Source organism: Apodemus sylvaticus, chromosome 16 (genome assembly GCF_947179515.1).
Source record: "Apodemus sylvaticus chromosome 16, mApoSyl1.1, whole genome shotgun sequence".
NCBI classification, from domain to species: Eukaryota; Metazoa; Chordata; class Mammalia; order Rodentia; family Muridae; genus Apodemus; species Apodemus sylvaticus.
In genome coordinates this window covers 3,319,231-3,346,557 of record NC_067487.1, presented here as the reverse complement: position 1 = coordinate 3,346,557, position 27,327 = coordinate 3,319,231, and the positions used below count along the sequence as shown (strand labels likewise).

The 27,327-nt window shown below is 42.3% G+C and overlaps 1 protein-coding gene across 1 annotated transcript in view; it reads right to left on the bottom strand.

Annotated features, from left to right (window-relative positions):
* Ahrr (aryl hydrocarbon receptor repressor) overlaps positions 1-13,628 on the bottom strand; it is an 81,079-nt gene extending 67,451 nt beyond the window's left edge. The window contains exons 1-2 of the mRNA XM_052159716.1: positions 13,564-13,628; positions 7,786-7,967 (exon numbers count right to left, since the gene is read on the bottom strand). Coding sequence (XP_052015676.1) covers positions 7,786-7,967; positions 13,564-13,628 — 247 coding nt within the window. The remainder of the gene's footprint in view (positions 1-7,785; positions 7,968-13,563) is intronic.
* Positions 13,629-27,327: the final 13,699 nt, after the last annotated feature.

Genomic DNA, 27,327 nt, shown 5'->3' with positions numbered 1-27,327 from the left:
GTTTACATCTTTTATAACTTTTATTCCTTTAATATTTTACTCCACAAAATCTTTTAATATCTTTCTGATGATGAATTTGTGTATTTTCTTATAATTCTGTCAATGTTTATTTTTATAGATTTTGAAGTTATTAGAAACATAAATTTTAAATTATCTTATTCATTTGATTAAATGAATCATTAAATAATTATGTAGTGACTCATCCCCTTCCTCTCCCCAGTGCTTTTTAACTTCAAAGAAAAATTTGGACATTGATTCGGAGGCATAAGTCTTCTCTCTGTTAGGGTTTCTTCAGTGTGTTTTTCAATCTTTTTGCTCTTTCTTTCTAAACTATTAGACTTTAAATGTGCACTTTATAAATAGCATATCAAGCTTCACATATCTTTTAATTAGTGTATTAGTCAGGGTTTTATTGCTGTGACAAAACACCGTGACCTAAAAACAAGTTGAGGAGGAAAGGGTTTATTTGGCTTACACTTCCAGATCACAATCCATCGTTGGAGGAAGTCAGGACAGGAACTCAAGCAGGGCTGGAACCTGGAGGCAGGGGCTGATATAGAGCCCATAGAAGGATGCTGCTTTCTGGCTTGCTTCCTCTGGCTTGCTCAGCCTGCTCTCTTATAGAACCCAGGACCACTAACCCAGAGATGTTACCACCCATAATGGCTGGGCCCTCCCCATATATCACTAATTGAGAAAAATGCCTTACAGCCAGATCTCATGGAGGCATTTTTTTCAACTGAGGCTTCTTCTTCTCTAATAACTCTAGCTTGCATCAAGTTGACATGCAAAACCAGCCAATATAGTTGGCATGGCTATTCCATTTATATTTCTTATAATTAACGATATGTTTGGACTTTTATGATTTCTATTTCTTGTACTTATTTGAGTCTTTCCTACTTTCTTGTCTTTTTCTTTGGTTATATTTTCTCATTCTGTTTTCTCTTTTAAAACTTAAAATCGCATTTCTGTCTTCAAACAAGATAACCAGCTAGGTGACGATGGTGCATTCCTTTTAATCCTGGTGCTTAGGAAACAGAGGCTGGTGGATCTCTGTGAATTGAAGACTAGCCTGGTCTACAGTGTGAGTTCCAAGACAGCCAAGGCTACATAGAGAAACTCTGTCTTGAAAAAAACAAAAAACAAAACAAACAAAAAATAAGATAACCTTCAAATGTAATACAAGAAACATAGAACGGACTTAAAACCATCCTCTTTAATTCTGTGCCTAAAATACAAACATTTTATGCACTCATTTCTCTTTTTGTTTTTATTGTATATCATCATTTAAATCAATTATTCATTTTTCCCTATAGTCACTCTCTTGTTTCTCATTCCTCTTTATCTGGAATTTCCTCTCTTCTATAGAAAGTATATATGTTCAAAATTTCATTGAATACTGTTATTTCTGGATTCTTGGCTTTTCTTAATTTTTGGTCTCTGAATGTTACTTAATTTCTTGCTGGCTCATCAATTTATTTTTATAATACTAAATCTTGTTAGGTGTAGTAGTGAACAACTTTAATCTGAGCATCTGGAAGGCAGAGGTAGGTGGATCCCTGTGAGTTCAAGGATAGACTGGTCTACATAGTGAATTCTAGCCAGACAAGGTTACATTATATGACCCTTTCTCAAAAATAAATACATAAAATGCTTTATCTTTACTTGTGGCTATTATCATCAGAAGAGAAGATTGGTTACCTACTAAAAATGAAAGAGATTGTTTAAAAGTAGATTTCCTGCAGTATACTCTAAGTGTTAAAAAGGCATGCACATAGCACCTGTTCCCACTCACATTATAAAGAATGCAAAAATTAATTCTTCTCATATAAATTGTAGCTGAGACCTCAAGACAACTATTCCTAGGCTCCACAGAGAGATTCAGTGATGGTAGGGGAAGGGTACTGGTTAAAGGTTCAGGAAGGGGGCATGTTCTAAGTCTATTTCCATCCATACCAAAAAAGAGTAGGATTTCTTCTCCTCTTGTGTCCAGCCAGAGGTGCTTCAGAAGGATTCTGTGGGGCTACTGTGCCTTCAGGGTCCGGTGTAGCACTAAAGGCTACTGTTCTTTCTCTACTTAGAAATCTAAGAGGAAAAGACTTTGGGTGCTCCTGCCAGGCAACAAGTCTCAGGTAGAAAGAATTGCTTAGCCAGTAAGCCAAAGGTGTCTAACCCCTATGGACCAAGTAGACCATGCTATGTGTATACTAGCCTATGATAGTGGGGTATAAATCTAGCCCAAAAGGAGACTTGAAAGCAGACCACATTAAGAGGAAGATCTTCCACCTGGGGCAAGGAAAGACATATGGTACCAGTTGTAGAAGGATCACCTGTGTTCACTTTCAGAGTATGCTTTTCTCTCAAGACGCCCAATGATATCCTAGGCGCCCTCTTGGGTGTCACACCTGCCTGATGTACCAGCTCATAGCTATGTCAGCCACCACGTGGGGCATTTCTTGACTTTCCCCTTGTTACTCCTACTGAGGGGATCAGTAAACCCAGCATCATTGTAAAGGAGTAGAGTTAGGGGTCCAGTCTCCTACCTGAGGTTTGCTTGCTAAAGAGGCATGTTGTGTGGGTTTTTGTTTTGTTTTTTGACTAGCCTCTTCTTTTAAAAAAAATATTTATTTATTTATTTCATGTATGTGGGTACACTGTCTCTGTCTTCAGACACGCCAGAAGACAGCATTAGATACCCATTACAGATGATTGTGAGCCACCATGTGGTTTCTGGGAATTAAACTCAAGACTTCTGGAAGAGCAGTCAGTGCTCTTAACCACTGAGCCATCTTCCAGCCTGACATGTTGTTTTAATTGTGTTGTTAGAATTATACAAAATGCCCAGACAGCCTAATGGAGGGCATATAGACTTACTAATATATCCTCCCTAGAAGTAACCAGCAATGCCTTAGGCTTTCCCAGATCTTCTCAGAGTCAGAAGGAGGACCATATATAAAGGAGATTTGCTGGGGAAGCAAGAAGGGAAATCAAACCTTAGATCCTTATGTCCTAGAAAAGAATTCAGAGACTGGAGAGAGAAAAGGATAGAGGAACTGATTGAGGCTGTCTCTAATTGGTCAGGTTGATCTTTGGAGATCAATGAAAAGAGGTAGAAAAATAGAATCACTCATAAAACAATCAGGATGATATTTTTATACACTAATAATATGATTTGGAAAGCTTTTTGATCTCAAGTGTTAAGTCAATCAACATCTACTCTGAAGTCTAAAATAAAGTTTCATCTCAGCATCATCTACTCACTTGGAGAGACAGCTAGACATGCTCCACAATCCCTCCCAGCAGATTCCTCCAGTTGTGAACCTGTGGCTCAAATCAAGGTCTGTATTTCTGAGACACAGTGACAGAGAGGCTAGGAGAAGGATTCTCTCAAAAGAGAGCCATCAAGAAAAGAAAGAAAGGTGTTGCTACCATGAAAGGCTAAAACCTAGTAAGGCAAATCAGATTTCTTGGAATTGAGAAATATCTTGGGTTCAAAGTTCTGGGTGGGCATCCTTGGTCCAAAGCAACCTTGGACTATCTCTTCAGATGCTCTCCAGGGTCATGCTGTCCCTTTATTGATGGTGGATGCATGTTGTTAGAGGGTGAATGCAGGTTGTTGGAGGAATAACTCTTTTACTGTCCAGTCTCGTTTTGCTGAGATAGAAGTATCTACTTCTATAACCCTTCTCTCTTCCTCCTTCTGTGGTGGCTGATTACATTTGTGGTTCATATCACATAGCTTATTTAACAAGTGGTTGTTCAGCTGCATTCTCTCTCATTTGCTGCAATATGAGTAGGCTAAGGATTTTTCAACTCTAAGTTCTGTTTCCTTTTAATTTCTTCAATTTATTCCTCAGTGCATTTTATTATAAGCAGTAGAAAAAAGTATCAAGGAGCACCTTCAGTAGTCCGCTGAGAAATCTCTTCCATTGAATGTCATTTCATCTTTTACAGGTTATGTTCTTGACAAAATAATAGGGGCACAATCAGGCTGCATTTTTTTCCATCTTAGGAATAAAAATCCTGTTTCCTCTGGTTTGCAATATCAGCTCTTTGTTCCTGCTGAGTCCTCAACAGACTAATTCATTAATGCTCAGATTTCTACTAAATTCTGTTTAACACATATTATATGAGAAATCAAGAGCCTGCTCTTCAACACTCCTCCTTTCTTTTTTAACATTCTAAAATCACCTTTAAAAGACATATTACAGCAAATACATCCCATAGCCAGTTGGTTCTTCCCAGCATACACCCTAGAGGACACTTTCTGCGTCCTCCATCATCCAATTCCAAAGCTTCTCTTACATGTCTCAGTGTTTATCTCAATGGTATTCCACGTCTCAGTATTTAGTCAGATAAGAAAGCAAAATGTCATTGGCTAGACAGGTTGGACCACAGCAACTCATCTTCTCACAGTTCTAGAGGCTGAAGGTCATGGTAGAGATGATGGCCAATTTGGGTTCCTTGAGGGGCCTTTCTGTCCTTGCTGTGTCATCAAATAGGTGCCTATTCTGGGTATGTGTTTGGGGGGTGGGGAGGTTGTGTTCCTCTTATAAGAGATTCTAAAAGATCACAGCCATACCTTAGGCTCTTCTTTTACTTTGATTACTTTACTTAGAGGTCCATCTTCAAAAGCCATTACACAACAGTTTTGGGCTTCAGGATATGAATTTGGGAGGATACAAATATTTAAATCAAGACAAAGACCACCAGGAAAAATGTAATCCTTTGGTAAGAACAGAAATATGATGCAGCATAGTTTAGTAATTGCACACATCAGTCCAGTGTATCCCAAATCATTAATGCTCTCAAGGAACACATGATTTTTACATGCTAATGGATGTTGTGTTCTCAAATTCTGTGTCCCAGGTTACATCTAATGATGTCATGGTGTGTCTATATTTGTACATCTGGGGTTAACATGAAGAAAAGGAGTCTGTTCAGCTCAAGTGAGCAAGGGGGCAGGAATAACCTTGAGTGAGGATTCTAGGATAGCCAGAAGAATGTGGGTAGGTATGGCAGGCTGAGAACAAAGCAAATGAGCAAAAGAGGCCACACCATGCAAGGTGAGTACAGGCCATTGGGAGGAAGCAGCAGCATAGCCATGAGAAAGCTCTAGGTTTTTGTGAGAGATAAAAGTAGGTCTCTCTGCCTCTTTTACTCTTATGTTTTAGTTTTTCAGACCATCTCCTCTCCCTGAGTGGTTCTTCATAAGAACCACATTTGTTTGCCTAATGGTTGTTCCCATCCTAATGACTCACTGGGTAGATGTCCATAGAGCAGGCCTGACAATGATCTTTAATATCAATGCCTAAAAAAAATCTACTCCTGGTAGGTCTTCCTGGACCTTGTCCTGGTGACAGTAAGAGTCCCTGGGGAGGCATGGGACAAGCCAACCTATGATTCTTCTGGACTATATGGGGCCAAGGTTCTTAGTTTCCTAGTCCATGTTCAGTATTACATATCCAGGGATTCAACCTAGTATAAGCATGGGAAGACCCAACTCTGCTCCCTGTCCTATAACAGGACATGGCCATCTATCTCTTCCAAACACTCCCCACCTTTTTTCTTCACTAAAGTTTCCCCTTTTGTGGAGAGCAAAATTTGTAAAAGTGGAAAATCCCAGCCCTGACTATTGCCCACAGAAGATAGTGGAAGTAGAAAGATGTGAAAAGCAAGGCCTTGCCACACACAGAACAGATAAATGAAATTAAAATAGCCCACTGCCTTTTAACAACTCATTAAAGGCAGCCTTAGATATTCCAAGCAGATTTTCAGACCACTGTCACCCTCTGAGGTTGGACTTTACAGTTTATGTCTTTTTCAGAGGTGATGTTTTATGGAAGTTTTAATGAAATTAGCTCATCCAATTTGGGCCAACAAGCACAAATTAAAATCTAATTTTTGCAGCTTCACTTTTTTTCCCTAATCACATAGTTGGAAATGAGTTCAGGAAAATTTTTAGAATTTCTTCTCTAACGTGCAGCTTAAAGGGACTCACAAAATTCAGAACTCTCAGTTGAAAATGTGTTGCACTTCTCACTTTTAGGCACTTTGCAGAACACAAACACAGAGGCCTTGATTCTCTCCTAGCTTCCCACAACCACACAAGAACACGATGACACAGCATGTTTGGAAAGATAATCTCAATTTCTTCCCACTCTTAATGCCCTGGAAAAGCACTGAAATCTCAAGGCAATCTGATTGTAGCACCATTCAAACTGAGAGTTTCCCAGAAAGCAGCTCCAGTCTGGATTCCCAGGGTAGATAGAGGTTCTATGGGAGAATCCCTAGGGTAGAGAACAATTAATTCATAAAAGCAATATATTTATGCATAAAACTGGGCAACCTAAAGAGTGAAATGAAAATGTGTTGTCACAGCTCCAGTGTGACATGGTATTCAATGTGCACTTCCAGGAGGCTGGGACTAGCCAGGACTTAGAAGTGTATGTGGAAGACCTTAGGCAGGGTGTCAAGACAGTGCAGAACTTCTACTTGGCATCCTCCTGATACTGGAATGGAAAGCTTCATTAGGGCTCTGGGGATTGCTAAGGCTAGCAATGCCCCATGCTGAGAATACCTCACCTGCCCAGAATGGCTCCTCTTGCTACAGGACACTGAAAGTGGCCATCAAAGCTCAGCAGTACTGCTTATCCCATCAGAACTGTAACCATGCTGTACCCAGAAACTAACCTGAGCAGCCAGCAACTGGAAACTGTACCCTTTGGATTTCAAACCTCTTTAAGCCGGTCACCTTTGGCTGCTACACAATGCAGAAGCTGCCCAGATCTATCTATGTTTTCAAACTCTGTGTGTTTTTCAGCCTTTCATATATCCAAGGTCCAAAGGAAACCAAAACCTGGACATCTAAGGCAACAATATGGTGTGGCAGGACACAGGTATCATTCTCAATTCAGTGTGAGAAGCCATAGTGAACACAGAGAAGAGGTCTGTCTCTACCCTCTACCACCTACCTCGATCCTTCACAGCCACCTTTTACAATCCTCTCACATAACAAAAGCCACACTGTGCAGGGAAAGGCCAGAACCCTGCCACCACTGAGAATTCAGTACAGCAAGGAGAAAGATGCAAAATATCCCTGAACTATGGTGGATGAGAAGACAGAGCTTGACAGGTTGTAAAGGGCAGAAGAACTTTCTAGAGAAGGGTGGGAGGAGATCAGCCTGGCTGCCACACAAAGCTGTTCCAGAAGCACTCTGTGGGACTCAAGGTAGCAATATACAGAAAAGAAGACTAACCATGGATACTAGGCCTCCTGCCTGTGGCAATCCTACTCTCTCTCTCTCTCTCTCTCTCTCTCTCTCTCAGAACAGATTTCTTTATTTCCTAAAATCCCCATATCCTACCAGCCATCCTGGCTCTGGGCATGACCCCCTTATTTCCTGGAGCTCCTATCCCCCAGAGCTGTCCTGGCTCTGATCGTTTAGAAAACCCAGGTCCATCCTAGAAAAGTGGATAGAAACCCTGAAGCTAGAGTGTTACTGTTATCCTAGAGCCAGAGGAATCCCAAGGATGGGTCAACCAACAACCATCTAGATGAGTTTAGCATAGACAAGGAGTTTCATGGTAGTATAACACATTATGAACATGTCTGATCACAGCTTGGTCCAAGTCAGAACTGTCTGGATTCAGGTGGACCCAGGTAAGGCTCAAAAGAGCACAAGAGAAATCCAGCTAGACCAGGAGAGATAAATTCAAATGGACACAAGTGATACGAGTGAGACTTAGGCTCAAATGAACACAATGCACAGGTGAGAGTCCTACCTTGGAAGAAGCTCTTCACCCTGAGGTAACTAACACTGAGGCGCAGGACAGAAAGCTTATCCAGCTTGGAGATGATTTCAGGTGAAAATGGCAGCAGGCTGGCCAGGTGGTCCAGCTCTGTATTGAGGCGGTCCCGGTGCCGTTTGGAAGGATTTGATTTCTCAGCTCCCATGGTAAGCCTCCTGTGGGAAGAAGGCCTTAGTCATATAGGTTCTCACCAGGAGCCATTGGCTTCACAAGCAAGAAATCATTCTCTGTGATGACCTCACTAGCTGCTGCCTAGACAGAAAGTGCTTTTAAGAATTAGAGATAACTCTTTGAAGAAAATAAAAGTTCCCTTGCTAGAAGAGTAACAGTTTCCTGACCTCACAGGCAATCCAAACAGTTCTTGGTCCTTTTCATTCCCAGGACAATGAATTTCAGTTTGATTTGTAACTAAGAGGCATGAGAAGCCCGAGAGTCCAAATGCCTAGAAGAGGACTCCAGGATTTGGCAGACAGCACAGACAAGGTCTCAAAATCAAAGCCTCCAGAGCCACAGCATCTGGAGGATCAAGAAAGATCTTTGCCCACCATTCTACATAGTTCAGGAAACCTGCTCATCCATACAAAATTTCATCTGGCCTCAATTACATGCCTGATCAACATCCCTTTATCTAACTTCTTAGAACTCGCTCTTCTAACTCTCTTAATTGTGACACAAAATGACCCTTCCTGATTCTTCATTCCCAGCAGCACCCACACTAATCCTCTAGAGGAAACAGCAGCAGCCAGAGTGAATCCAGTGTTGGAAATGACAGGAGAACAAAACAACCCATTATTGGCAGAACTGCAAAAAGCATCCACCTGATTCAGTAGGCCAACTCTTTCTGGGGTCTCAAGGAATCTTAGTATTAGAGGAGTTGCCTAATGACCCAAATCCCCAGTTGTCTAATAGTGCCTGGCAGTAACAAACTGAGGAGCTGTTTCTTTTAGAAATAAGATGTATCTCACACAATATAATCAGTCATTTAAACATGAGCAGCCTCCTTCATTTACCAATCGAGGCACTGCACATCTCTTTCTGGTGTAGATTTTAATTATCCAAAGAGAAGCTCCGCCCTCATTGTACATTTTCTCCTAAAGTGCTTCCTTTGCTGTTGGAAACTGCTGGCCTGTTTTCTACCCATTGAACTTATTTGTTATGAGTATTTCATCTGTTTGTACAGGAACACAAATAATGATGCACCCAACTGCTTTCACAAAACATGATGCTTCCACAGCTCATTCATATGCAATGTATATGGTTGCTTCTTCATTCTTTTTTATGGCTGCATAGCATTCAGCTATATAGATGGACCACATTTTACCAATTAACAATGCTGGTGGTTTTCCATTTATAATTGTTGTAAATATCTTTCACCAATTAACAATGCTCGTGGTTTTCCATTTATAATCGTTGTAAATATAGCTGCTCTGAGCATCCACTAGGAAGAGTTTGCTTGGACATGTATTTTAAATGTAGACAACCAGGCCAGAATTGCTGGATCTGAATAATTTGGGGCTTAATATTTTGAGGAATTCCAAAATCAGGCTGCATTATATATATTGCACCATTTCACAGATTCACCAGGAGTATACAGGGCTACAATTTCTCCACATGCTTGTCTGTGTCTGTACAGTTCTATTTTTATTATAGCCAGTGGATATGAGGTAGTGTTTTCTTGTAGCTATGATTTTTACTTTCCTGATCATTTATTATGCTATGAATATTCTCTTGTGCTTGTTTACTTATATATTTTCTCTGAAAAACAGCACTCAAGTCCTGTGATATTTTTTAATTGGTCAGCCTTTTGGTTTTGAGATGTAAGAGTTCTTTGTATGTATATTAGGCCTTCATCTGATACATGATTTGTAAATGTTTTCTCTATTGGTTGTCCTTATCTGTCTAGTTCTAGTGTTATTTTACATTGCCAGCCAAAACTGAAATAGACTGGCAAAGAAGGCCTAGCACAACCTCACAACCTGGCAAGGGTCCACTCTATGAATGGCAGATACCTAAGGACTTCACACAAAACAAAGGGGACATCTGATGGGCAGAGAGGGTTAGATCGGGTTATAGAGTGGAAGAGAATCATGAAGATCTGACTAGTGAGAGGGAGACAGCAGAATCAGGGTGATCTGGGACATGTATAGGCAGCTGATCCATATAGTGTCTACCTAGTGATGGGTCCATATGGGATTGTGTGCTCAGAGGTCAGGTCTGTCCTCTTTACCATAGTCCCAGGTCCATCCAAGGATATATTCAGCCTGAGGTGTGGACCTTCACATTCATGCTCTCCAACTCCAGTTTCTTGAGTCCTGAGAAGTTCTCAGCTGAGCAGGGGCTCTCTAAATCATAAACCCAGCTTACTTTTTTCTAAGGTAGAAGTGTCTTTGCCTCTTTATGAATGATGGTGCCTACACTAGCTCCAGCCATGACTATTATATCTTTCTATACAGAGTACATGAAGGGTGTTGCCTATAGTAAGCTGGGCTCTTGCACTCTAAGTCTTTCTTAGACTTAGACTCAAGGTGAGGCACTGCCCAATGGAGTAGTTGTGCCAGGTCCACAGTACCTTTGCTTTCCTCCTCTGGCTCCCAGGACACATAGACACCTGTCAATGCTATCTATACTCTGCACTGTGTTTCCAAATATCAGCTCCACGAAGGAGGTGGACAAGAAAGGATAGATAATGGAAGGGAGGCAGCTTATCTAGAAAGCAAACAGTCCTTTGGACTTGTGGTGGGTTCACATCCAGGGCAGATTTGGAGGCAGGGTACAATTCCCACTGACTTCTTGGAGAGAAACAGCAAGAAGAGAGGAGTAGTGTCTTACCCAAGATGGTTAACAGCACATAAGCAAGAAATAGCAAGAGGTAAGAAGCAATTAGACAGTACCACTGGAGAGAGTCTCAAAAGAGCCCTTGACACCAACAATACAGGATACTATAGATTAATTTAACAAGAGATGTCCAGGACACTTGGACAAAAAAGCACTGCTGTTAAAAAAAAAGCAATGCACATAAGTATATCATGTTTTTAGGTTGGAAAATACAATATTGTATTTTCCCAAACTGCCCTACAGATTCGATGCTAACAGGTATTAGGAAGTTAATTCTCAGGTTTACATGAAAAGCAAAGGACTTAGAATAGCCAATTGTAAAGAATACACTCGGAGAACTTACCTCCTGATTTTAAGCCTTCCATAAAGTTCCAATATTTAAGATGGATTCATATTAGGGAAATCAAAAATATGAATCAGTGCAGCGGAATAGAGAATCTACAAATAGACCCATCTATCTATTCTTCATCAAGTCAATTAACTTTATTAACATCCTAAGGCAACTCAAGAGCTGCTCAGTCCACTGGATCACCATAAAAACAGTAAATGCCACCACTTATGTGACAGGGAATAAACTCTAAATTAATCACAGACCCAAATGTAAAACCAAATATAAAACTTTACAAGAATCTTTCAGACTTTTGAGTAATCACAGGCCTCTTTCAAAACACACACACATACACACACACACAATTTTGAGGGGAAAAAGAAGATTAAAAAGCAGATTAAAAGAATCAGTATTACAATTTCCACACTGTCATGAGATGAAGACACTGTCCCTGGTAAAGACTCTGAGGTCCTTGAGAAAAAGATGTGGCACACCAAGCATGCTGATGGTGATACCAGGCATTCACCTGGGAGAAAGTTGTGGATTCACAAATACCCATAACTACTGGGTAACACTTAGGGTTATAAAAAAGAAGAGAATTTTGATAGCTGAATGAACATTCTCAAATTACTTGCTACTTATAGCATGGCAGGTGACATGGACATCAGGTTGCCTGTGTCATTTACCCATATCCCTTTTCCTCCATATCCTGGAGAAGGTGGAAACGTCTTGACTTATGTGTGTTGCAGATCTACATTGCAGCTGGGGGACACAGGGCTTAGTGAACAGCAAAGGACTGAGTTGAGCTAACACCCTTTGGAGAGTACATTTCATATGCTCAGACTGTGCCGCAGAGAAAGTGCAGGCTATGACACAGACTCTGAAGTGTACAAGTATGTGTACACCATGAGCACATATAGAAAGAGAATAAACACATACTGAATGAACATCTCAGGAAGCATTCACAGACAATGCTAAAGCCAGATGCTTTTTGAAAGGGGACAGAGTATGGAGACATTTCCCTGAGTTGTGAGCCAGGAAAGCATTCTATCTTTTCAGAGCATCCAGAAATCAAATACTAGCTGGTTTTGATGGTGTTTGGCTTTAATCTTAGCAGTTGAGAGGCAGAAGCAGGTAGATCTCTATGAGTTTGAGGCTAGTCTTCTGTATATAGTAAATTCCAGGCCCTTCAGGGCTACATGGTGAGACCCTGTCTCAAAAACAAATGAAATAAAATAAAATGTAAGTATTTGATGTCTCAAACATGATCTTGCTTTTGTATTGGAGTAAAAATATTATGAAGACCAAAAATTCAGCTCCACTTCCTTCTATACTGTCCATAAGATACCACTGTTTCAGCTGAGTGACATTATTTTATGTTCTTATTTATATGATAAATGTTATATAAATAAATCTAAATTTCTGTCATAGAGGAGCACATTTCTATGCTTACTCTCATGGGCTTTATGTCTTCTTCTTAATGCACTCAGCTTCCCCCTCCAGCACTCCTCCCTTATCAAAAACCTACATCCCAGCCTACCTTAAAGTCTCACTGTGTGGTGCCTCCAATATCCAAATAATCACCTTCAAAGTCCAGCCTGACACTCAGGGCAACCTGAGGTTCTTGCCAGTCTTTGGGACCACAGGGTCATAAATCTACACAGAATCTTGTAGCCCTAGAAGTCAACAGGGGTAGCTCTGTCACATAGAAAAAGAGAACACCTAAAAAGAACTGCTGGTGGGTGCCCCATTCACATTCTGCTGCACTCCAGCCTCACATGCAGCTGCATCATACATACACTGAATCACATCCCCAGAACACTCATCCCAAACAAACCTCTCCCTCTCCCCCTCCTCCCTCCCCTTTCTTTCACACACACAACACACACAACACACACACACACACACACACACACACACACACACACACCACAGTCCCCAACTGATGATCCACACACCAGATTTTATACCAGGAGCCAGAGGCAGCCTATGGGCCTTTTGTGGAAGCTATAACTCAGCTGATTTCCTGGAAGGTGTACTAAATCCTGGTATTGCTGGAATCACCACACACTTCTCACTGACCGCTCTGAGGATTTCAAGTTAAGCCCAGGACAAACTAAAAGACTACAGACAATTATGTCCCTGAGGGACATGGGTCTGAGCCCTGGGTTTTCCCATCTATACCTTCAGATACCCTTAGGTGAGGATAATGAGCCACAAAGAGCCTCAGTCATTTGGAGTGTAAGGACTAATTCCCGGGGCACTTTACACAGACAGAATGACTCACTGTTGAAGGGAGCAAGGGCTCCAAACATATTGATAACATATCCCTCACCCAAATGAGATCTCCAGCAATTCCAGCCAGTGTTTTGTATCCTGGTCAGAAAAGCTGTCTAAAGTCATCTTGCCTGCTAAAAAAAGCCAGTGACAAGTCATGCTTGCATGAAATACAAAGGCCACTATGACCATGCCTTCCAGGAAGGTTCTCCAAAGCCTGCCTTAGACTATGTTTGCCTATAAAAACTCCCTCTCCTCACGAAAACACAAGATGTCCCTTATTTCCCAGGGATATCAGGATGATACTTTACCGCTTCTGAATGGGTTTTCTTCTCTTCCTACCGGCATATGTGCACTCTCCTGATGGAATCATCATCTTTGATCCTAAAAGAGAAAGGATGCATTGAGTCAATCACATGAAGAGACCAAACATCCCCACATGTGCTTACTACAGTAACCCCAAAACAGGAAGGTCAGTAAGATCCACTGGCCCTCATGCAGATCAGCCCTGCAAGTTGGAGTGCTCACTACTATATATAGTATAGATAGAACTATAGATAGTCCTACAATATAGAACGAGGTTACAGTTTATAAGAACCCCTCATAGTTTTACTCCAAACAGAATTGTTACATAGTTGGTGAAGCAGGGTGCATGCTACTGAGCCTCAAAAAGCTGGTGCATTCAGAGCCATACCACCTGTCCCTTCTGCACCCACAGGCCCATAGGGTTAACAGGTCCCTACTCTTTTGTGTATTATTTCTTCTTAGTCCTATGTGCTGGACTTCCACTATGGTCACTCATGCTTAGCCATCTACAGCCTAGCTGACAGTGTCCTGTGGTACTAGGCACCTGCACATGCTTCTCACAGAAGTCACCAAAGCAGCCCAGGACCTGTACTTCAAAGTTGGCAACTTCACATCCCCTCATAAAACATAAGTACCCTCTTTCCTATTGTAGGATCTTGATATTTCTGGTACTGAAGACATCCGAACCTTCACAGACTCCCTTAGATCCCTGGTTGTATTCCCCAGTACCATGAGAATGGAAAGGATATCCCTGACTTGACCTCATTTACATATTATCTGGAAAAGGTGCCATTTCTGCCCCCTAAAGTGGCTGTGAAAGTGTCAGAACTATGTGATTGATCTCCTTTGACGATAAAGAGAGGCGAGCAGAGAAAAAGAGAACTCATAGAATAGATGTTCCACACAGACACTAACATACATTCTGGAGAAGCATGCAAGGTGTAAGACAAAAGAATGTCACCAGGGACAAAGAAAAACTAACAAAATTGCCAGTCTTTTAAGAAAATGTGGTAATCCTAAATGTTTACCAACAGTTAACATAGTTAAGAAAATGGTTCAGCACAGATACTGATAACCCACTCTCAGTGATCAATCAGTACAGACCTGGCATGCACAAACGATATACTGACTATAACTCAGAGGAGCTACAAAACACACCCTTCAACACCACCAGAGTGCACATTAATTCTGTGCATTTGGAATATCCACCAAGATAGACTTTACTGTAGGACGTACATAATCCCTAATAAATCTAAAATGACAGAAATCACACAAAGTACGTTCTCTGGTGTGGTTGAAGTAAACTAGAAAGAAATCTAAAAAACTCCCAAATGTCTGGAAAGCAAAGAACTCATAATTTAAAAAAATACTTATAAATTAATAAAAATGAAAATAAAAACACATCAAACTTTGTGAAACAGAGTAGCAAGTAGTTATTAGGAAGAAATATTAAATAAATAATCTAAGCTTCTAACTGAAGTAAATAGAATAGAAAATAAACCTAAATCAAGTAGGACAAGGAAGAGAAGGTATGAAACTTAAAACAAAAATGAAGAACAATCAATGAAACATAATTGATTCTTAAAAGTTCAACAAAATTGATAAACCTTTATCCAGAATGATCAGAAATATAAAAGATATAGACTAGCAGAATCAGAATGATGGAGGACTTGCTACAGAGCCCACAGACATTAGGAAGGCTATAAGAGGATACTGCTATAAACTGAATTATGTCTCCCAAAATTCATATGTTAAAGCTGCAACTCTCTGTATGAACATGGGGTGTGAATGGAGGTGACTAAGGAAGTGAGGTCATTGGGTAAATACTGTAGTTCCATAGAGTTGTGCTCCTAGGAAGGAGTAAAAGGCACAAGCGCTCTTTCTCTCACCACTTAATGAGGATAAAAGGAAAACAAGCCTATCCACAAGCCAGGAAGATACTCTTATCAGAAACAGTTGAATAGCATCTTGGCCTTCCATCTTCTATAACTGTGGAGAAGGAAGGTCTGCTCTTAATCTACCCAGTCTGTGATATTTTGCCATGGTTACCCAAGCACACACTAGGACAAATAATTTCCCCATAAATTCAGCAACTTAAATGAAATAGAGCAGTTCTTTCAAGGACACAAACTATTAAAACTCACTCAAGAAAAATAAATAACATAAATAGCTCTATATCCTAACAAAGAAAACTCACGTCAAAATAGCTTTGCTAACTCCATTGCTTATGTGAGAAAAACTAAACAATATTCATGTGTGAGTTCAGCCTTGTTTTGCTACCAAAGCAAAGACATTACAGAACAAGAAGATCTTAAGTCAGTACCCTTAATGAACATAGACACAGAAATCCTCAATTAAATATTACCACACAGAATCCAGCAATACAAAATGCACCAGATCTCAATGGAATTTCTCCAAAGAACTCTGTTTTTTTATTATTCTTAATCAAGAATTTCTCTTAGTACTACAGATGCTAGAAAACTCAGCAACCTCCTCTGCTCTTGGAGGGTTAAATCATAACTCCCAAAAGGCTTGAACCCCATCTCTGTGAAGGAAACCTCCTTAAAGCACTCACTCTTCCTCTATATTAGGATACTCTTCTGAGTTCCCTTGTTACTTTTATAATTAGTACAGTTACAAATAATACTTAATATTAAACTTAATCAAATTCAAGTTGAAGATTAAGTCAAAGTGATTATATGTACAAACACACACACACACACACACACAAACACAATGGATTCACTTCTATATAATTTGTCCAGGAAGACAATGGAGTCTAGATGGCTTGGTTGAAAAAACAAGGCTCAAATGAAGCCATATCTATCAGTACTGATAATTAGCCATCTACGCTGGCTCATGAGCGAAGTGGGCTCATTCTACAATTCTTCCCACCGTTGAAAAAAGGCTTGATGTTTTCCTTAATAGTTGGAGTAGGAGGGACCACAGGAATGGCGGAGTGGTTAGGAGTACACACAACTCTTGCAGAGGACCCAAGTTTGATCTCCAGCACCCACATCAAGTAAGTTACAAGCACATGTAACTTCAGCTCTGGAGAAATCTTAGTTTTAAAAAGGTACAGGAACTGCCCTGGTCATGCAAATCTGTAACCCCAGTACTTGAGAGACTAAGGTGGGAGGATCCCGAGATAAAGGCCAATCTGAGCTATATAAAAAAAACCCCTATAAATAAATAAATAAATAAATAAATAAGACTTTATATCTTAAGAAGAGAGGACATGTGGCACAAGAACAGTCATACTGTGGTCAGCTGACTTTCAACTATAGTTCTAAGTTTACCCAATAAGGAAGACAGTCTCTTTAACAACTTGTGGTGTGGCAAATGTATATCAACATGCTAAAAAGTGAGACTGGGTCCCTAACTCACACCACTTGAAAAAAATTATTCAGTATTCATTAAAGCCCTAACTGTGAGAGCTAAAGCTTCAACACTCTCATCTCAGAAACAAAAGGATTACAATGAACAAAAATAATATAAGCCTTCATGAATATCCTTAGTTTTGGCATCAAAAACACAAGTAACAAAATAAAAAAATAACAGCTAAATAAGATTTCACCAAAATAAAACTTTTTCTCAAAGTACACTAGCAAGAAAGAAAGGAGGCGTGAGAGAAGTGTCTCAGTAGTTAAGAGCATTTGCTGTTCTTGCAGAGGACTTAGGTTTTGTTTCTAGTACCCACATCGTAGCTTATAACCATTGATGGGCACCAGGCATGCGTGTGGTGCACATAAATAACTACACACTCATCCACACAAAATGTAAAATAAAGCAGTTTTAACTTAAAAAGAAAGTAAAAGGACAGTGCATAAAATTGCAGAAAACATCGGCAAGTCATATCACACATGGGCCTAGAAAACCACTACAGCTCAACCACAGAAAGAAAGGGAGCTTCAGGAATAATAAGGTCAGAGGAAAATCTTCAGGCCGAAGGGGAGAATACCTAAAAAAGCAAGGATGGGAAGAAGAAGGGTTTGGATGGATAGAGAGATGGGTGGTGAGCAGTGGTTGTGAGCTGGAGCAGGATGGCCTGTGAGATGCTGACCTCAACATATGTCCAGCTACAGGTTCAGTCAGTGGAATTCTCAAAAAAAGAGGTTGGGTAAGCAGTGGCTGCAGGCCAGAATGCAAGCCATCCCACTGAATCTGCAAAGAACTTTCAACTCAGACAGGAAACTTCCAAGCCACACCCGGGCCTGGCCCCAGAGAACAGGCCAAGGATGCTTCCTGACATCCTCAGAGGGCCATATACATACTATACCCACTGAACGAACCTTCAGGTAAATAAAGTGAAGAAAGGGGTTACCCCTACATTCTAGAATAGCCCAAGCCCCAGCACCATCAGCCTGACCAGTCCCATGGGCAAATGAGTCTCAGGGCAGGAACAGAACTAAAAGTTAAGATAGGAATCAAACAAGGATGTATTGGAGTACAGAAACCACAACAAGAGGCTGAACCATTTTTACTCTCCTACCTCATATGACAGGAACTGTAACAAAGGCTATGATCTGGGTACAGCATGAGCCTGTCCAGCCTTATGAACTTGTTGATCATTGTAGTCTAGGTTATGTATCTCCATGTCTCCTTTGAAATGTGAGGAACAAATCCTAAATCCTAAAATGCAGGTTCTTGCATAAAGTACCAAGAGTTGATATATACTGTTCTATGCCCCTACATCAGGGAGAGCAAGAAACAACTTGCTGGGACCCGATCTTCTCAAGTCTTCAGACAACTGCTTTGAGTTTTGTCCTGCACCTTGGTCTTTGCCTATATCCCCAGCACAGTGTTAACATCACTGTAGCTAGATGGTCCATTTTACCAAATGCTGTGTGGTGTGTGCCCTTCTCTATAGGATCAGACCAACTTCATACAAATGTCCTTTGGGGCCAACCACATCTCCTTCCCATACCCTAGAAGGAGATAGGGGACATCTCTTCAATGAAGACTGATTGGAGAGACCCTCCTCAATGGACTCTTCGTGGCCTAGAACGGAGACTCTGGTAGCCAGAGCTGAGCCATGGGGCCATGCACAACAGATATGTGCGTGATCTTCATAGGAAAACCCTATGCTCTCAGCAGGCCTGACCTCTGTGGCCTATGGACCTTCTATTCACTGAGACATGAACCGACCAAATTTCTCAGATGAAAGTAACAGCTGTTTGCTGTATACAACAAATAAATAGAAAATAGAAACAGAAAGCAGTCCATTGTATGTTTGGTAGCAATATTCTAGTCTTCTTTCTATTCTTGCATTCATGATAACCCTGAGGCCATGTTGGGTTACTGGGAAAGCAAGGTGGAAAGAACATACTAGTTCTGAACACAAATACTGCTAGTCCTGCGCAAACACAGTCAAATGGTCTATTACAATACCATCAAATGGTTGGCAATAGACATCTGATGGGGCTGCTGCCTTAACTCAATAGGTATCCCAGTCTAAAATAATCATCACTTGGCCAGGCCCCTGCTCATGAAAAAAGACAGCCACTGCACACTGCATCAGGGACTCATACCAAGGCAGGCCACTCCCCATGATGGGCAAAAGTGAACCAGGCTCTGAGGCCTAGAGTATCTCCTACTATGAGTTCCCTGACCAGACTAAGGGAAGTCAAATTACAATGTCCAGTACCCCCAAGCTCTGGGTTATAAGCCCAAGGTATACACACAAGCTTCTCCTAGAGTTGAGCCCTTAAGTTTAGCTGGATACAGTCCTGAGGAACCAAGCTACACCTCCCACCCTGGACAGGGGTAGCCAGAGTGAGAATGATTCCATGAACCCAACCGTAGAAACAGTTGCAAAAAAAAAAAAATTAGAGCTTTAGGAGAGTGGGGGGCCCTTGTACTAGAACTGTGCAAAGCCTGAACCTCCTTCCAGGAGAAGCCCTCGGAGGGGAATGAGAGCTGTCTCCAAAAGGGAGAGCTCTCCAACTGGAACTGGGAAAGCAACACAGGGCCGAGGACACCAGAGCTTGTACCACTAGGATTTCCAGCAACACCAGGGGTTCTGTCTCTTTCTGTAAGAAGCCATACACCATAATTTTCTGCTTCTCAAGATTGGAGTAGGCAAATATTTCTGTTGCTACTAATTGGATAATTCCCGGAATGGTGGAAGTCCCTCCAGAGCGTGAATCCCTTGTTACTGCCCTCTGATCTCCATGAAGGGGCTTGCTACTGCGTCACTTTCGCTGGCTGTGCCTGTGATGCCCCAGTCCTACGGATAGCTAAGGCAGCCTGTGGGGAGCCCCCTGGCCATCATCTGCAAGAAACTTCTAAAAGACATTAGGCCCACGGCAAAAGGGCTCCCCAATGTGGGACAGGTATATACTCATTTTTGAGAGTGAAGAGGTTTGGAAACAGGATAGCCAAGTCGGAAAGAACTGAGGTCCTCAAAACCGAAGGACCTGACTGGCTTCCCTCAAAGGTCTGATGCCAAGAGAGAAGTCCCTGGAGTTCCCATCACTTTCAGCAATTCTGGGCCCTCCAGACGCAAAAATGTGTGGCAGAAGGGGCCCCAGACCAAGCTGGACAATCTCAGAGTGGCTATAACAGAGGCAAAGACCAGAGAGCCCGGTGAAGTCCAGGAGTACTTACCAGGGGCAGGCGGGGCGCAGAAGATCGGGCGCGCCCGCTGAGAGAGCCGCGGAGGCCAGGAGCTGTCAGCTCTCTCATCTCTGGGACCTGGCCTCAGACTAGAGAAGGAAAGCCCCACCCCAGCACGCGAGCCGCCCCGCCCGTAGCGGCAGACGAAAGGGAAAAGCGGCAGGGGGCGCACGCACATCCTTGTCCCTGCCTGCCACGCGCCTTTGAATATTTAGGGTCACCGGATCTGAGCGACTGGATAGGGTGTCACCACTTGCTCTTCAGGTACCCGCGGTGTTTGTGCTTAAATGTGGTTTTACCCGGGCCTTTGGAGATCCCAGAGCAAGACTCCAGTTTGTGCACCAAATCCCACCTAGGCCTAAGTAGAAGTCCAGGGAGTCCTCCCTTTTACAGCGCTGTGGCTTGGGGCCCCTTGCCCCTGGGGCCAGAGAATGAGATCAGAATAGGTAACCAAGACCTAGCGTGTTCCTCCTTTCCCGCTCTACAGAGATGGTTGGAGAATAAAAATGATTAAAGATACGGTATGTTTATACTTTGCACAGCATAAAATATTAGTTTGCTACTTTCCGACACAGAATTTACCAGGAATGAGAAATATTAGGCACACTGAGGGCTTTGGGGGGACATTCTCCTCTGAAGCTTTTCAGGACACCACATGGTGGATAGGCCCAGCCCTAAACATACCTATTCTACTGCCCCACCAGTCCTAGGCATCACAACTCCTGCTAACAAGCACAAGGTGTCTCTCCTGGGGTCACTGAAGTTCTCCATGTGGGCAGTCTGCTCTCCATGTCCCACTCCTCACCAGTCCCTCCCACTTTCCACCTAGGCACCCAGTCCTGATTTTGACCCTGCCCTTGATGTTTCAAGCTCTTGGGAAGCACCCTAATGTCACTGTCCATTGCATAGGATTCCTCCAAAGTACCCTTGTTTGCTTCCTGTTCCTTAGGTTTGCACTGGCTGTTTGGTCAGAAGGCATTCTCTTCCCTAGAAAGGAACAAGGGACTAGTCCTGGGGTCTTAGAAAGAAAAGGTACCTTGCCTCTTCTGTGCACAGCTCTGAAACTGAACTAGTTTGTGAGTTTTGTCAGCGAATCTGGAAACATAAGGGTAGGCTCTATTCTATTCTCTATTCTGTAAACATTTCTGCCTGAGAGACAACAGAAGCTCAGGAATAATGGCTGGATAAATGCATTTATATTGGGTTTTTGCATCAAACAATGTGCACCTACATTGCCATATTTTTTGTTTGTTTTTGGTTTTGCTTGCTTACTTGTTTGTTTGTAGATAGAGTTTCTCAGTGTAACCCTGGTTTTCCTAGAACTCGGAGATCCACCTGCCTGTCTCCTGAGTCCTGTGATTAAAGGCATGTGCTGCCACCACCTAGTTCACTACTATGGTTTTTAAAAAATCATTAATTATATCTTGATCTGTTTTTTTAATGTAAACAATGCATAGAAAAATTTGGTCTGTTAGAACGGGTTATTGTAAATTTGTTTTAATTTTCATAGTTTGTGATTCTTGTGTATCTTTATTAACACACATGCAGTGCTTTTGGTAGTCTGGAGAAAACAGAACTACAGGTGTAATGAGGTGGTGATGGTATCCGAGAGGAGAGAGGTTCTGCTGTGCACAGCATGGTGATGGGGGGACTGACATCTATAGGTACCCTAAGAATTTGGGCTTTGCTGTTCCTTTCAGGACCTTTGGGTCTTTCTAGAAAGAGCTTGCACTCCCTCCTCCATTCTACCACTCAAGGCAAATCAGAGTCCCACCACACTTACCTTGTTCCTTCAGAAACACACTTTCACCATTGATTCCTGGACTGCAGGGCAGTGGAGGATTGCTCTACCCAGGCACAGCAAGAAACTTGGTCCTTGATACCTTCAGAGGTATAGATTTGTTCCTCATCTTTTCTCACAGTCTTGAGTCTCTGTAGAGATGAACATTCCAGAGGAAATACCATCTTTAAAACCTGAGGATCCAACAAACAAAGCACCCCATGTTAGGAGCCCCAACTCTTAAGGTATTTCACACTAAGATGGTTCTGGCTTCCTCAGCAGTGTTTCCTAAACTAGCCTGCACTTGCGACTTCCATTCATATGACTGTCTAGGGTCCCAGTATCCTTACAGATTGATCACCTGCCCATTACTGCAATGGTTAAAATTCAAATGACACCCAACACACACCCTTTCATTTGGACTATTTGCTGTCCTCTACTCAGAATGTGAGGGATTGAGTACTGCAGAGGGCTTGGGAACTATAAAGAATTCCAGGTACCAGAACCAGCCCTAGGAACTCTGCTCTGGATGTGGCAGTTCCAGAGTGTTGCTGCCACACCACCCAGATTATGGCCACTGAAAGGTACCTAAGCCATATCCAGCTCCTAGACCTGACAGAGACATCTGGAAGTGTAGAAGGATAAAACTGCTTTCTTTATAACTGAGCTTCTTTGGATATGACTTCAACTGCTCCTGGCCGCTCCCATTCATACCTTTCTGAACTGGGCAAAGAGGAGTGTGCTATACTCTTTGTGAAGGTTTGAATGAAACTGGCTGGCCCCCATAGACTCATATATTTGAACACTTGGTCCACTGATGGCAGAATAGTTTGGGAAGGTATGGCCTTGTCAGAAGGTATGCCACTTGGGGCTTTGAGGTTTCAAAAACACTATTAACAACTAGCTCTCTCCCTCTCTCTCCCTCCCTCCTCTCTCTCTCCCTCCCCCCTCTCTCTCTCCATCTCTCTCTCTCTCTCTCTGCCTTTACCTTCTGCAAGATATAAGCTCTCAGCTACTGCTCCAGTGTTATTATGCCATGCTTTATGCCATGATGATCATAGACTTACCTTCTGAAAACTGTAGCTATCCCCCAATTAAATGTTTTCATTTATAAGACAGCTTGGTCCTGGCATCCTTTCATAGCATTAGAAAAGTAATGATTCCTCTAAAATCAGGTCAGAACCCTGCATAGATGTGGGCTGCTCTCTTCACACAGGCACCTAGTGTCAAGCTTTTCCATTGTAACTGTCTTCTCCAACTTTTTTCTAAAGGACAGTAAAAAGTTCAGGTATTGCATAGAGAATCTCTGGAAAGTTCCTGCTACCCAGTGGCTGTCCCTTCTAACCAACTCATCTGCATTACAAACTGCCTCCAGCTAGATGCATACTATGTGGCTTCCCACTCTCTGGACATACTTCCTGTCATTGCAGTTCTTTGGAATTCTGGGACTGCAATCAGGGAGGTATAGACAAAAGGCTTCCCAGAAAAGATTATAGAAGTATCTGGAAGACAAAGCAATACAAAAGGTTCCACTGGCTATGACACTGAGTAAGTAAAATGTAGCTAAACTCTTAAGAACTTGGCTGTCCAGCATGGCAGTGTATATAACCTAAACTTCATGCACAAATCCATTCACTTTTCCCCCCTCTCTCGCTAATTCCCATGGATTATTCCTCCATCCATCTGATGAAAGGAGTCAGGTGAGTCAGAAACACATTCTGTCTCAATAACTGCTCTGAGAACTCCCAAACCTCTGCAAAACTTGACTAGATCTGGGGCAGTAGCTATGTGGCTACCTCTGGCAACCCTATTCATTTGCTCTAATCTTAAGATCCATTCCTGTGAGCTGAATCCAAGCTGTAGGCTGCAGCCGTGCCCCTATATACTAGTGTTATAATCCAGGTGAGGAAGGAGGGTTCCATACCTGATTGATAGATACCACATCTTGCTCATCCACATAACAGATACCAGATGAGAGACAGGACTTATTCAGGAATAGTTTTCTGGTATAGCAAAGATGTCTAGCGGCTCTACTCCAGTATGGCCTGACACCCTGCTCCAACATGACTTCTGATAACCTATGCTAGCATACTTTTGACATGGTTTCCACCTTGACCACTGGCATTACCTGGCTCTTGGAGCCTCTACCTACTTCTTGTTTTCTTAGAATGCTGTTTTCAAGGCTGAATGTTCCCCCTTCACAAACTTTTTCTGTCTTTATTGCTTTTACTGTAAAAGCTCCCCCAGCAGAAGCCTTATGAGAATTAGGCTTTGCCCCAGGGCAGGCTGACAACTGTATATTATAGACACAACACAGAGGCGGGAAAGTCAGAGGTTGAAGGGACATGTTGGAAGTGCAGACAAGAAAGCAGATTTTCTGTGATGTGTTTCCTTTCGCAGGCACTGCAGACTAAGCAGTGACTCTTTGCTTATTTTTCTAAGTCAGTCTTTACCCTCTCACATCTCAGAGCTCTTCAAGTGCTTCTCAGTGAATCTCCATGGTCCACCATGAACCATGTCTTAGCCTCACCCTATTGGAGGGAGCATTTCCCTCCAATGCTCACCCTGATTCTTAGCTATCTAACCTCTCCACTAGTCTACTATCTGAATCATAGGGTTTTCTTTTTCTGGTTTTATCACTGATTTTTTCTTGTGTATACTTGCCAGAAATTACCTAGGTAAAAAAGTAACAGGAAAGTCTATGGTTCATCTGACCACTTGGCCCAGGATAGAAAACAATTTCCTTGCATAGACCTTAGAGTAGATGTGGTGTTAATGCTGGGAAGATACAGCTGTTCCAAGTCTTGGTCTCCTGTGACCTCTTGGAAGCCTTGGGAGGTTTCCTACCCTGGGGATCAAAGTGCCCTAATTTGATAATTTTCTATAAGCTGCTCTGGGCACCCTGTTGGCCCATCTAAACCAGTCTCTCATTGAGTTCTAGAGGAAAAAATGCCCCCCTTTTTAGACCATTCCTGTCAGATGTTTTTCTACCTCTACAGCTACTTCCTATTCTGTGACTCTAGAGATTCTGTTTCAAGGATGACTATCTTTGTCCATCTCTCTGAGGTAACAAGTATAGATTAAATGGGCTTTAAGGTGTCTTTTCAGTTCCCAAATTACCTCTTCTACAAGTATACATTAAACTTTGCCAACTTGGAAAGGTAGTGTGTGTCAGTGAGGCTTGCACCATAAAGGTGTTGAGACTAAGCAATATGGAGTAGTTTATAATTCCCCACAAGGGAGTCCTAAGAATCCATCTTATGTGGAACTAGAGAAATATCATCATGAGTAAGGTAACCCAGACTCAAGCCGGGCAGTGGTGGCGTACACCTTTAATCCCAGCACTTCGGAGGCAGAGGCAGGTGTATTTCTGAGTTCGAGGCTAGCCTGATCTACAGAGTGAGTTCCAGGACAGCCAGGGCTACACAGAGAAACCCTGTCTCAAAAAAAAAAAAAAAAAAAAAAGTAACCCAGACCCAAAATGACATACATGGTATGTACTCACTTATAAGTAGATATTAGGTATAAAGTACAGGATACCCATAATATCCACAGACCCAAAGAAGCTAAGCAAGAAGGAAGGCCCAAGCGAGGATGCTTGCATCTCACTTAGAAGGAGGAATAAAATAGTCATAGACAGCAGATGGAGAAGAGGAACTGGATGAGACAGGGGATGGAGAGGGGAATGGAGGGGTCAAGATTAGGTGTGGGACCCAGAAGATTCCCCAGCATGTAATAAGGGCACATGCTCCACTATGTTCATAGCAGCCCTATTTGTAGTAGCCAGAAGCTGGAAACAATCCAGGTGTCCCTCAGCAGAGGAATGGATAAAAAAAATGTGGTATATTTACACAATGGAATACTATTCAGCCATTATAAACAATGAATTCATGAAATTCGTAGACAAATGGATGGAGCTGGAGAACATCATACTAAGTGAGGTAACCCAGTCTCAAAAGATCAGTCATGGTATGCACTCACTGATAAGTGGATAATAACCTAGAAACTTGGAATACCCAAGAAATAATCCACATATTAAATGATGTCCAAAAAGAACAGCGGAGTGGCCCCTGGTTCTGGAAAGACTCAATGCAACAGTATAGGGGAATACCAGAACAGGGAAGTGGGAAGGAGTTGATGGAGGAACAGGGGGAGGGAAGAGGGCTTATGGGACTTGCAGGGAGTGGGGACCCAGAAAATGGGAAATCATTTGAAATGTAAATAAAGAATACATCGAATAAAGAAAAAAAAGATTAGGTGTGGGGAGAGACATAAGAGAAGGCCAGAGGGACAGGAGAATGAATGGAAATCTGCAGTAGGTGGGGTGGGCGGGGGGGGGGGGGCGGAAGGCATCTCTAGTCCATGCCAGAGACCTGAGATAGAGGTGGTTTCCAGAAGTCAATGCAGGTGACCTTAGCTGAGATGCATAGCAGTGAGGATATGGAACCTGCAAAAGCCACCTCCTGTAGCCAGGTAGTATCCCCATTGGAGAGGTATAAGGACACCAATCTACCCACAAAACTTTCAACCCAAAATTTGTCCTGCTTACAAAAACTACATGAACAAAGATGGAGCAGAGTATGAGGGAATGGCCAACCAATAACCATCCCAACTTGAGACTCATCCCATGGACAAGCACCAGTCCCTGATACTATGAAATGATACTATGTCATGCTTGAAGACTGGAGCCTAGCAAACTGTCCTCTGAGAGGCCCCAACTAGCAGCTGACTGAAACAGATGCACAGACCCACAGCCTAACATTGGACGGAGTTCCAGGAGTCTTATGGAAGAGTTCGGGGAAGGATTAAAGGCCCTGAAGCAGATAGGAACTCCACAGGAAGAACAACAGAGTCAGCTAACCTGGACCTTTGGGGTCTCTCAGAGACTGAGTCATGAACCAAAGAGCATACATAAGCTGGTCTAAGGCCCTTAGTACATACAATCTTCATGTGGGTCCCCCAACAACTTGAGCAAGGGCTGTCCCTAAAGCTGTTGCTTGTCTGTAGAATTTATTTCCCTAACTGGATTGCCTTGTCCGGCCTCACTTGGAGAGGATATACCTGGACCTGCAGAGATTTGACTTACCAGGGCATGGGAATATGAAGGAGGACTTCCACCCTCTCATAGGAGAAGGGGTTGAAAGAGGGAGGAGGGATTGTGTGAGAGGGGACCTTGGCAGGGGCAGCAATTTGAATGTAAAATGAATGAATGAATGATGAATGAATGAATGAATGGGAACAAAAGAATTTGTAATTGTTTGTATATGCTTGGCCCAGGAAGTGGCACTATTAGGAGATGTGTGCTGAAATAAGTGTGTCACTGTGGGTGTGGGCTTAAGGCTCTCATCCTAGCTGCCTGAAAGTCAATCTT